Source organism: Corvus kubaryi, unplaced genomic scaffold, assembly GCF_017639235.1.
Source record: "Corvus kubaryi isolate FWS band 111438036 unplaced genomic scaffold, C.kubaryi_AGA036_p1.0 37185, whole genome shotgun sequence".
In the NCBI taxonomy this organism is placed as follows: domain Eukaryota; kingdom Metazoa; phylum Chordata; class Aves; order Passeriformes; family Corvidae; genus Corvus; species Corvus kubaryi.
This window is the reverse complement of record NW_024581052.1, coordinates 123946-134395: the sequence shown is the minus strand read 5'-3', so window position 1 is coordinate 134395 and position 10450 is coordinate 123946. Positions and strand designations below refer to the sequence as shown.

The following is a 10450-nucleotide window of genomic DNA, read 5'->3' as shown; positions in this document are numbered from 1 at the left end:
CATGGCAGGAAAGTTGAGTCTACAGATTTGAACAGACTCTTGTTTTCGGTAAAAGACTGTGATTCAACTTTAGATAGGACCAATATTTTTAATCCTCAGACATGGGACGCTTTAGAGGACATGTTGTGGGATGATTTACACGTGGCAACGCAGTGCTGACAAAGCTTTTGTATCCATGGAGGACAGTGTGTAAAGACACTCGTGGTGCATGCGGCACCCGGAGACCAGACAAAAAAAGCCGCTTGTGCCACCGCAGTAACTGTGCCAAGCCCTTCTGCACTGCCAGCAAGCGACCGTAAGTCTGTTGGGGCTGGGGGAGGAGAACCAGAAGATGGCCCCTCGTCCCCCGACCTGTTTGACCCTGGAGGGAAGCCGGATGGTACCGTAAAGCTCACGCTGCCCTGCGCCACGCGGCATCCGCTGGAGCTGGGTCGTGGCAAGTGTCTGGAGCTGGGAGGTCCCGTCCTGGTAGCATGTTCCCTCTCTGTTTGCCTTCTGTGAGAGTACAGGTGATGCCTTTTCCTGGTCTTAAAATCAAGAGTCAAAACCAGTTAGAAGGGGAAAAAGGATTTTGATATTTATTTTAAGCATCCTTAGGTGCACACGTCCAGGTCAGATGCACTGAAATGCACTCCGCAATGCACCCCCAAAAGACCTGGTATGACATTATAGGTTTTATTAATTAGCATATCTATCAAAAATTCCCCAATGAGAGGATTGAATGAGCCCCCCTCCCCAAGGAGCCTTCTCCTGGATGGTTCTATCAGTTTACAGAATGTGTTCTGGAGAGGACCTTGGGGTCTGGGGCATACTTGATCCCTAGCCACAAAGCTTCTAAAATGTTTAGTCTCTCAGCTTGACAAACAAGTCCAAGAATGTAGGCAAAAAGCACTAAGAATACAGCAGTTGTAAAAAGGGTATTAACGGGTATAAAAGAAAAGGCAAAAAATCTTCATGGCATCATTTCTCCCCTAACTAACAAAACCCTACCTTGTCTAGTCTACTCTATTCTTTACTCGCAGAACCGGTTTACACAACCAGCTGCTCCACAGGCTATTACACAGATAATAACTACAATTACAGCTATGATGAATATTTCTTTTACCCAGGCCCAGTTTGGTAACCATGAGGTGAGGATATAAAAAATATGATCAAAATTGAAGGTGTTATTTCTAGAAGCTACTCCATGTAGAATTTGAGTTCTTTTCCGAATTTCATCTAAACCTTTCTTAATTCTCTCGCTTTGGTCCACATCAGAACCTTGGACACATTTTGGACTACAGTCTTATGCAAATCATGGGGTGAACCCTAAACCATGGTTACCAGTTGGGCAAATAGCAAACATGTAAATAACAGTTTAAACTGCATCTTTCTGATTTGTATCGGTCTCTGTCTTCTTGGTAGTTTCGGAAGCAGAAGCTTTCTTCACGCTGGAATAGTGAATCCACGGTCCCTTGCCAGCAACCTTGACCACAGTAGAAGTGGTCAGCAAAACTTGGAATGGTCCCTTCCACTTGGCTTGCAAGGGGTCGCTGTCCCAGCACTTGATGTAGACCCAGTCTCCAGGCTGGAACGGATGAGCAGCTGTGTCCAATCCTATTGGTTTGGAGAACACGACGAATCTCTGGAGCTTCTGCAAAGTGGAACTCAGAGCCATTAAATATTTCTGCAAATCATTTTTACCTGTCATATGAATTTCCCCCGGGATATGTGGAACCTGGTATAGCCTGCCATATAATATTTCATAGGGACTGATGTTGTCCCTTTGCCTTGGCTGTATGCGGACTCTCAGCAAGGCTATAGGCAGGGCTTGAACCCATGTCATGGATGTCTCTTGACAAATCTTGCAAATCTGAGTTTTGAGGGTCCCGTTCATGCGTTCAACTTTGCCACTTGCCTGGGGCCTGTATGGTGTGTGCAGGTCCCAGGTAAGTCTCAAAATCTTGCTAACTTCTCTAACCACCATTGCAACAAAATGTGGTCCCCTATCTGATGACATTCCCAAAGGAACCCCAAATCTTGGTATTATATGATTGAGCAAAGCTTTCACTACTTCTTTTGCTGTGTTGGTGCGACACCCACTGAAGATGTCAACCAGTACCAGTATATACCTGCATCCCTCTTTGCATGGCATCTCAGCAAAATCTATTTGCCAATAATCTCCTGGGAGATCTCCTGTTTTTGTCACTCTTAACACAACTCTCTTGCTTGGGTTTTTACAGCAGGTTTCACACTTGCTTGTTACAGATTGTACAATATCAGTCATCCATCTCCCTATCACTACTTTCCTCAAATGTTTTAAAAGATTTTCTGTTCCCCAGTGGGTACTTTCATGCTCTCATTGGGCTATTTCCCGAAGGATCAGGGGTGGAACTACAATTTGTCCTACCGGGGTAACAGCCTACCCACTTTCTTTGATTTCAGCTTAAGGCTGAAATTAATTAATTTGTGATCCCTCTGATCGTATTTTGGGGTAAATGATGACAAAGCTATCTCTTCGTGTAGTACTATTGCAAAAATGCCTTTTTCTGCAATCCTCCTTGCTGTTTCATCAGCAAAACGATTTCTCAGTTCAGGGGCTGTTTTCCCTTTTTGATGACCCTTGCAATGCATGATAGCCACTTCCGTAGGCTTCCAAATGCTCTGTAAAAGTGCAAGAATTTGTTTAGCATGCTTAACTTCATTACCTTGAGCAGTCAGCAGGCCACGTTCCTTCCAAATAGCTCCGTGGGCATGCACAACGCTGAAGGCATATTTGGAATCAGTCCATATGTTCACTTTCTTCTCTTCACTCAGTTCTAGAGCTCTCATTAGTGCAATGAGTTCAGCTTTCTGTGATGATACATCTGGAGGCAAGGCTTTTGCCTCAATGATTTTATCTGAGGTCGTTATGGCATAACCGGTCATCCTCCTATCGCTTTTCTTGAAGCTGCTCCCATTAGTGTACAATTCCCAGTCTGGATCCTTCAAAGAAACATCTTCCAGGTCTGGTCTGCTGGGATAAGTCTCCTCTATTGACTGCAAACAATCATGTTCAGGCACACTGTCAAGTAATGTGGATGATAAAAACATCGCAGGGTTTACCACAGAAGTTGTCTTTAGAGTAACATCGTCCTGTTCTAACAACACAGATTGGTATTTGAGCATCCTGCTAGGGGAGAGCCAGTGTCCTTCCTTTTGCTCCAGCACATTTATCACTGCATGGGGTACATACACGACAATGTGCTGCCCAAGGGTGAATTTACGGGCCTCCTGTATCAGAAGGATTCTTGCTGCCACAGCTTTCAAGCATCCTGGCCAACCCTGGGCTACATTGTCTAGTTGTTTTGAAATATAGGCCACAGCTCTTCGCTGGTCTCCAAGGTGCTGTGCCAGTACCCCCAGAGCAACATTCAGTTGCTCATGTGTAAAGAGTTCAAAAGGTTTAGTCAAGTCCGGCAGCCCCAGAGCTGGGGCTGACATCAAGGAATGTTTCAGCTGTTTAAATGCAGCTCTGGCATTCTTTGTCCACATGATTGTCCCTTTTTAAGCTGCTCTAAGGACCTCATATAGACTGTAGTTTGATATCCATAGGCGACACCAACCTACCATTCCCAGGAAGGCCTGCATCTCCCTTACGGTATGGGACTCTGGAAGTCGATAGATGGTTTCCTTCTGTTCTCTGCTGAGTTGTTGATGTCCGCGGAAAATTTCCAGGCCCAGGTATACTACTGTTTCCCTGGCAACCTGTGCCTTCTCTTTCGAGACCTGATACCTACTTTGGCCTAAAAGGTTCAACAGACTTAAAGTGAGCTCGATATAGTCATCTTGTGTCTTGGCCACTATCAAAATGTCATCAACATGCTGGAGAACTGCTCCTCCTGGTTCTTGTTTCCTCCAGTCCTCAAGCTCCTTTGCCAGCTGGTTTCTGAATATGGTCGGGCTGTTTTTGAATCCTTGTGGTAAAACTGTCATGGTGAGCTGGGTCTTTCTCCCTGTTTCAGGATTGTCCCACTCAAAAGCAAAGAGTTCTTGGTTATTCTTATGCACAGGAATGCAGAAAAAGGCATCCTTGACATCTAAAACAGTGAACCACCCTAATTCATTGGTTAGTGTTGTCAAAAGTGTGTAAGGATTCACTACCACTGGGTGTATGTCTTCTGTTACCTTGTTGATTTCCCTCAAATCCTGTACCAACCTGTAGCTTTTACCATCAGCTTTCTTTACTGGCAAAACTGGTGTGTTGTACCTGGATTTACATTCCACTAACAACCTAAATTTGAGAAACTTTTCAATCACAGGTACCAATCCCTTGCGAGCTTCTAATTTCAGAGGATATTGTCTTTGCCTTACTGGTGTAGCCCCTGCTTTGAGTGTGATACAGGTTCAGCTTTTTTGGATTTCCCAGGAGAATCATTGGCCCACACTGTTTGAATGACAGCTTCTTCAACTTCTTTGGGAATTTTTCCATGGCATTCCTGTACAAGTATAGCAGCTGCTTCAATAATTTTAGATTCTGGGATTATAACTTTCACTCCCCCCTCCTTGGAAAACTTAATTTCTGCTTCCAGTTTTTCCAATAAATCTCTGCCCAATACTGGCATTGGGGAATTTGGCATATTCAGGAACTGGTGAGTGACCCAGTGTTTTCCCAATTTAAATTTTAAAGGTTGGAGAAAAAGCCTTGTTTCACTTTCCCCTGTAGCTCCGATCGCATCCACAGTGTCTTGACTCAGTTTACCTTTTAAAGTATTTAACACAGAATATGTTGCTCTTGTATCAACCAGAAATTCAACGTCATGATTCCCCAGCTTAGCTACAACCGAAGGCTCTGCTGGGGTAGTTACCTTCGGTCCCCGTCAGTCCGTATTTACAGTTAGTTCCGAAACTGGGGGCTTCTTTTCTGCTCGTGATGGACACTCATTTTTCCAGTGCCCTCGCTTTTTGCAAATTGTGCATTGGTCCTCAGCTAGGGGAAAAGAGGGACCCCTTTTTGATGTGTCAGATGACTTTCCCTTATCATACTTCTTGTGGTGGGGTTTATTATGTTTATCTTTGTCTGTTAAGTCTCTGTTCTGCTATACCTTCCAGGCTACATTCAACGATTTACTTATGTCCAGTGGCCCATCTGTCTTTTGCAGTTTTGTCTTTATGTCATTAGCAGATTGACCTATAAATAGGTAGGCCAGGTGGATCTGCTGCTCAGGTGAGTCAGGGTCTAAGGTAGTGTATTTTTGTGCAGCCTCTTTAAGCCTATTTAGAAACTCTGTGGGGGTCTCATTTGGATTTTGTTTGATCTCATATAACCTAGGCCAATTCACTGCTTTAGGAACGGCACATTTTAACCCAATAACTACCCATTTCTGGTACCGCTTCAGCTTTTCTATCTGTTCTGGGACACTGGGATCCTAGCTAGGGTTTGCTAGGGGATAGATGTCATTAACTGACCCTTGGAGACTCCCAGTTGCAATTTGAGTTTCTATAGCAGATATAGCAGCTTTGTTGACCATTTCTCTCTCTGTTTTAGCCAATAATTCACCTAGCATAACATTTAGATCACCCCAATCTGGGTTTTGGGATTTTATGGCCATTTCTACATGCATAGCTACTCTCTCTGGGTTGTCCCTGTACTTCCCAATTGAGTTTTTCCACTGCTGTAATTCTCTGAGGGAAAATGGTGTCTTTATATAAATCACTCCTTGATTTCCCACAGCCTGTTGTTGTGAACGAGGCTGAGACTTTTGAAAGGAAAACTCAACTCATTTATTTATTAACTGCTGAGAGCGGGAACCCAGGATAAGCCCAGGCTCCACACGACAAGCCAGAACAAAACAATACACCAACAAGACAGTGAGACCCACTGGGTGCTCCCTTGAGCCCCAAGTTCCGCAGGAGGACTGCCCGCCCCCTCGGATGCAGGTGGCTTTTAAAGTCTTTGGTGCCACCGGACTGGTGCATTTCTTAATCCTTGTGCTGATTGGTCCCTTTCCTGTTCGCTGGTTGGTCTATACCTTCGTGCATTCCTCATCAATCATTTTCAAACAAGTCCACTTCATTGGTTGGCTCATTCTCCAATCACAGTCTAGGGCATCATCCTCATCCCTTGTACCCTACGAAGCAATGTACTAGAAAGTTCCTTCTATTAAACCCATTGGGTCCTTGTTATATCCCCATCCAGTGGTTACATTCCAGCATTATACCCGTACAGTCTCGCAACTTCCCTTCAATTAACATGTCCATCTATTCCACCCTCAACTCCCCTCTTTTATATCTCATTTAAACAGTAATAACCAACACCCTGAAACCAATTCGTTTATTACACTGTCTCAGAGGTACTTCTAATACAGGTCTTTCCTTCCCCCCTTTATCTGCTTTTGACTTTGTGTGTTTAGCGATGGGACTGACTGCTTTCATGGCTCCTTGGGCTATCTTCCCCTTTTTTCTACTACCCTCCCGACGGGAACCATCTGTATCGGAATCATCCCATTCGCTTTCAATTGAAACTGCTTCATTGGTATTAAAGATTGTCTCAGCCAAATGTTGATCAGGGACTGCCTTGCTTTTTACGGCAGTGAAGGGGCAGGGAGGCAGGGGCTGCAAGCAGCTTCTCCCATCCCTAGCTCTGCAAGAGGCGCCTGGGTCGGGGCCATCTTGTCTGCCCTCAGCTTTAACACTGGCCACACCGCAGGGTGGGGAGAGCGAGCAGCTCCTCCTGTCTCTGTCTTGGAAACTTGCAATTTCCTGCACTGGCAAAGGTACTCAGAACTGCCTGTGCCCATTTCTGCCTTCACTTCCATGTCCAGGGAACTCGGGGAAAGGCGGCCCACCCGACCCCTTCCCCTCCCCGTCCCTGTCTCTGCCTCTGGAAAAGTCAGAGGGCAGTGGCCAGTCCGCACCTTCTCTGCCTCTGGGGCGGTCAGGGGGTGGTGGAATGCCTGCATCTCTCCCGCCTCTGTGCCTGCTCTCCGCCCCTGACAAGGCTGGAGGTGGGGAGGCCCCATGCTGCTACACTGGCTTGGAGCTGGCTGCTCGGTCTCTTCCCTGCCCCCGCTCAGACAGCGGCGGAGGCAGCGGTGGCGGCAGAGCCACCGCCCCCCCACTCCCCACCCCCACCCCCACTTGTGCAGGCTGCCCCATTCCTTTGTCCCCCACCCTCACCTGTGCGGGCTGCCCCCACTGCTCCCCCACCCCCCTGCCCCCACCCCCACCGGCTGCTCCGTTCCTCTGTCCCCCACCCCCACCTGTGCAGGCTGCTGGTGGTTGAATGGGGGAGGGAGACCCCCCCCATCGCGCAGAGCTGGGGCCACCATATCTAGATCCGTCATATTGATTTCTCTGTCCATATTAGTATACGAGCTAGCTTGCGGCGGCTTCTTCTTTCCCTTTCTCCTTCTCAAAGTCATTTCCATATTACTTTTGTCTACCACATATGCTTCTTCCCTGTTCAGATACATAGTAAAAAGTTCTGCATACCTTAGTTCATCAAACCTACGTAATGATCTCAGTTCTACTATCAGGTCAGTAATGATGTTACTTTCCAAACTCCCATAGTGAGGCCAATTTCTTTGACTTAATTTTAAAGTCGGTCAAACCCGTGTGGACAGTTTGATCAATTCTCGGGTGTCCAAAGTAGTTTTTTGCCCTGTCAGCCATTTCCAGCGTTTTATTATCAACTCTAATGGGCTGCTAAAAGGGATTTTTTTATTTTCATTTGAAAAAACATCACCCATGTTTGCTCACAGACAGAAAAACTCTGTTAGAGGGAAGCTTTTAACTCTGGAATTCAGCCTGCAATCTGACCTCAGAATTCTGACTTCCTAGGCAGTTTATCTAGCTTACTACACAAACTACAGCACTTTAAAATACAAAAGCAACTAGTTTTAGCAAACAGTAAATGTGTGCATGAAAATCTGGTCTTAACAGGATTCGAACCCACAGCCTCCCGACGTCCCAACCAACCAACCAACCAACCAACCTCTGAGCCTCTCCTGTGGCTGTGTAGGGTACAGCCTCTGGGCTCTTGTGGACTTCATGGAGGGCATCCCCTCCTTTCCACAGTTTGCAGGGGAAAGGTTTAACCTTTCCCCTTTCATGGGCTTCTTGGCCCCCAACCTTTCCAACTGCCATGGAGATCTCTTTCCTTAGTACTAGCACAATATCGGTAATATTGTTCCCCTTTTACATCACCTCCCTTTCCGTGCTTCTGCCTTTCTGTGCTGGGTCTTAAAGTCCGGGTCACAGTCCTGAATCATCACTCTGGCCCCTCTGTAATTTGCCAGAAAAGAGAGGGGCAAAGCAAGATGTGTTCTAACCCAAGACTGCGAGTTTCAAGGTCTTTAGGGTCCCTTCGTGGTCGCCAGCAACTGATGCCTTTTCCTGGTCTTAAAATCAAGAGTCAAACACGGTTAGAAGGGGAAAAGGGATTTTACCTTGATATTTATTTTAAGGATCCTTAGGTGCACACCTCCAGGTCAAATGCACCGAAATCCACACCGCAATGCCCCCACCAGAAGATCTGGTATGACATTATAGGTATTATTAATTAGCATATCTATCAAAAATTCCCCAGTGAGAGGCTTGAATGAGCCCCCCTCCCCAAGGAGCCTTCTTCTAGATGGTTCTGTCTTAGTTTACAGAATGTGTAAGGACTTTGGGGTCTGGGGCACACTGATCCCTAACTACGAAGCTTCTAAAATGTTTAGTCTCTCAGCTTGACAAACAAGTCCAAGAATGTAGGCAAAAAGCACTAAGAATAAAGAAGTTGTAAAAACGGTGTAAGAGTTATAAAAGAAAAGGCAAAAAATCTTCATGGCATCACAGCAGTGGTGGCAGATGTGGCAGGGGAAAAAGTGAGGGCGCGACGCTGGGGAGCACACGCCGGCGAGCGCATGGCGGCGAGCCACAGTGGCAAGCACATGGCAAAGCCACGGCCGCGCCCAGGGCCACCCTCACGCTGCAGATGGGCGAGATCGGCAGCACTGAAAGCTAGCGGGGCTGTGGCTCCGCTCAGCGCATGGCGGGGGCCACGGGCGGCTCTCTGCATGTGAGAGGTGAAGAGACGGGCTGGTGCACCTCTGCCGGCCGCCAGACCCGCGTGGCCGCCCAGGCCCGCATGGCCGGCGGGGCACGCGCGGCCGGGGAGACCCACGCGGCCGGCCAGGCTCGAGCCACTACAGCTGAGCTCCTGTCTCCTGCCCCTTCCTCGGGGCTGGGGGAGCTGCAGCATGCAGCATTTGCACCAGCTTGTGGGGGCACGGCTGCAGGCTAAGCATGTCGTTCCTGCAGCTGAAGCAGGAATTAGGCTTGTTACCTTTTAAAACCACGTAGAGAGTTAATGTTATTATAATTGTAATTTTCCAAGACCTGGATTTAGATGTATTATTCTACTGTTCATAGTAAGAAAACTGCATGTTATGTTAAAAATGTTCATGTTACATATTGTTAGAACAGAAAAGGGGGAATGCAGAGATGGGGTGTGCCCCCTGCAAAAGACTATAAAAAAGTTTATATGTTCTTAATGTTTCAATCACATTCAGAATGATAGTAATAACGTTTCTAAGCAATTTTATAAGTATTTTAGGGAAACTTTCTCAGTCATGGCTTAAGGCTCTGGCCAAGCCCTAGCCCTGTCTGACTAAGAATTTATACTATCAGACACAAGTGTTTCTGCCCTAAAAGTGTAATCAAGTCATTTTGACTTGCTAATTTGATTTTACTAAAGCTGGACCCTCTTTCAAAGTAAACTTAGAAGTCTTGCCTAGGAAAGACTTTCTAAGTCTTCACTGTGAAACAGGACCTTCCAGCAGTTGCAGACTCTGAGTGATGGGGAAAGTTTTAGACAACTTTATGTTGTTTCTCAAAGTTATATCTGTTTAATCACTGTCATAATTCTTAGTTGTATAAAACAGAAAAGGGGGAATTATGGGGAATTATAAAGGAAAATTGGGTTGTGAGCTGTAAAACCTGCCTGCAAAGGCACATGGCAGAACAAAGGAGCACAAGGCAGCACAGAGAGGCTTGTCTCCACCGGGCCCTGGGGGGAGGAGGTGTCACAGGGCAGACCCCGTGTGTTGCTGATGTGGCAACACGAGATAGGTCACGCCATATAAGGAACTACTGTGCCTTAGAAAAGTGTATAAAACCAACTCCTTTGAATAAACCATTCAGATTCCCTGCTGGTCTGGGTCCGATTTAATTGCCGACACCACTGGACCCATACTAGGAGTGACCTGGGCCCCCTGGGTGGAACTGGGGGAACTGTCCCCGCTGGGGCTCAGGGTTGTTCTCCCCCAGCACTGCCCCAGGTCCTGCTGCCACCCCCGGCCCCACAGAGCCGAGGGAAATGGGACAGCCGAGGGACAGCCTGGGCAAGGGACATGGGACAGCCAAGGAAACATGGAATGGACAAGGGACATGAAATGGCTGAGGGACAGGGGACAGCCAGGGAACATGGCCTGGCCCAGGGACACTG

The 10450-nt window shown here is 47.0% G+C and overlaps 1 protein-coding gene across 3 annotated transcripts; it reads right to left on the bottom strand.

Annotated features, from left to right (window-relative positions):
• Positions 1 to 543: 543 nt before the first annotated feature.
• LOC121661653 lies at positions 544 to 8389 on the bottom strand. 3 transcript variants are annotated; one of them, XR_006015062.1, is made up of 3 exons: positions 7221 to 8389; positions 4362 to 6089; positions 804 to 1633 (listed from the first exon to the last, which is right to left on the bottom strand). XR_006015062.1 is itself a non-coding variant. In XM_042022047.1 (2 exons), the coding sequence occupies exons 1-2, from the start codon at positions 3511 to 3513 to the stop codon at positions 1320 to 1322; spliced, it is 1140 nt and encodes a 379-aa protein (XP_041877981.1). In that variant the 5' UTR covers positions 3514 to 4352; the 3' UTR covers positions 807 to 1319. The 3 variants fall into 3 exon arrangements, 1 of the variants encoding a protein (XP_041877981.1); XR_006015061.1 differs by lacking the exon at positions 7221 to 8389 and having other exon boundaries at positions 544 to 1633; positions 4362 to 7072; XM_042022047.1 differs by lacking the exons at positions 4362 to 6089; positions 7221 to 8389 and adding an exon at positions 2688 to 4352 and having other exon boundaries at positions 807 to 1633.
• Positions 8390 to 10450: the final 2061 nt, after the last annotated feature.

Excerpts from the sequence above, each read along its gene's own strand:
- LOC121661653 (XM_042022047.1), bottom strand. The coding sequence starts at position 3,513 with ATGTGGACAAAGAATGCCAGAGCTGCATTTAAACAGCTGAAACATTCC. Across the intron at positions 1,634-2,687 it reads TGGCCTGCTGACTGCTCAAG|AAGCTCCAGAGATTCGTCGT; the intron begins GTAATGAAGTTA and ends TCCACTTTGCAG.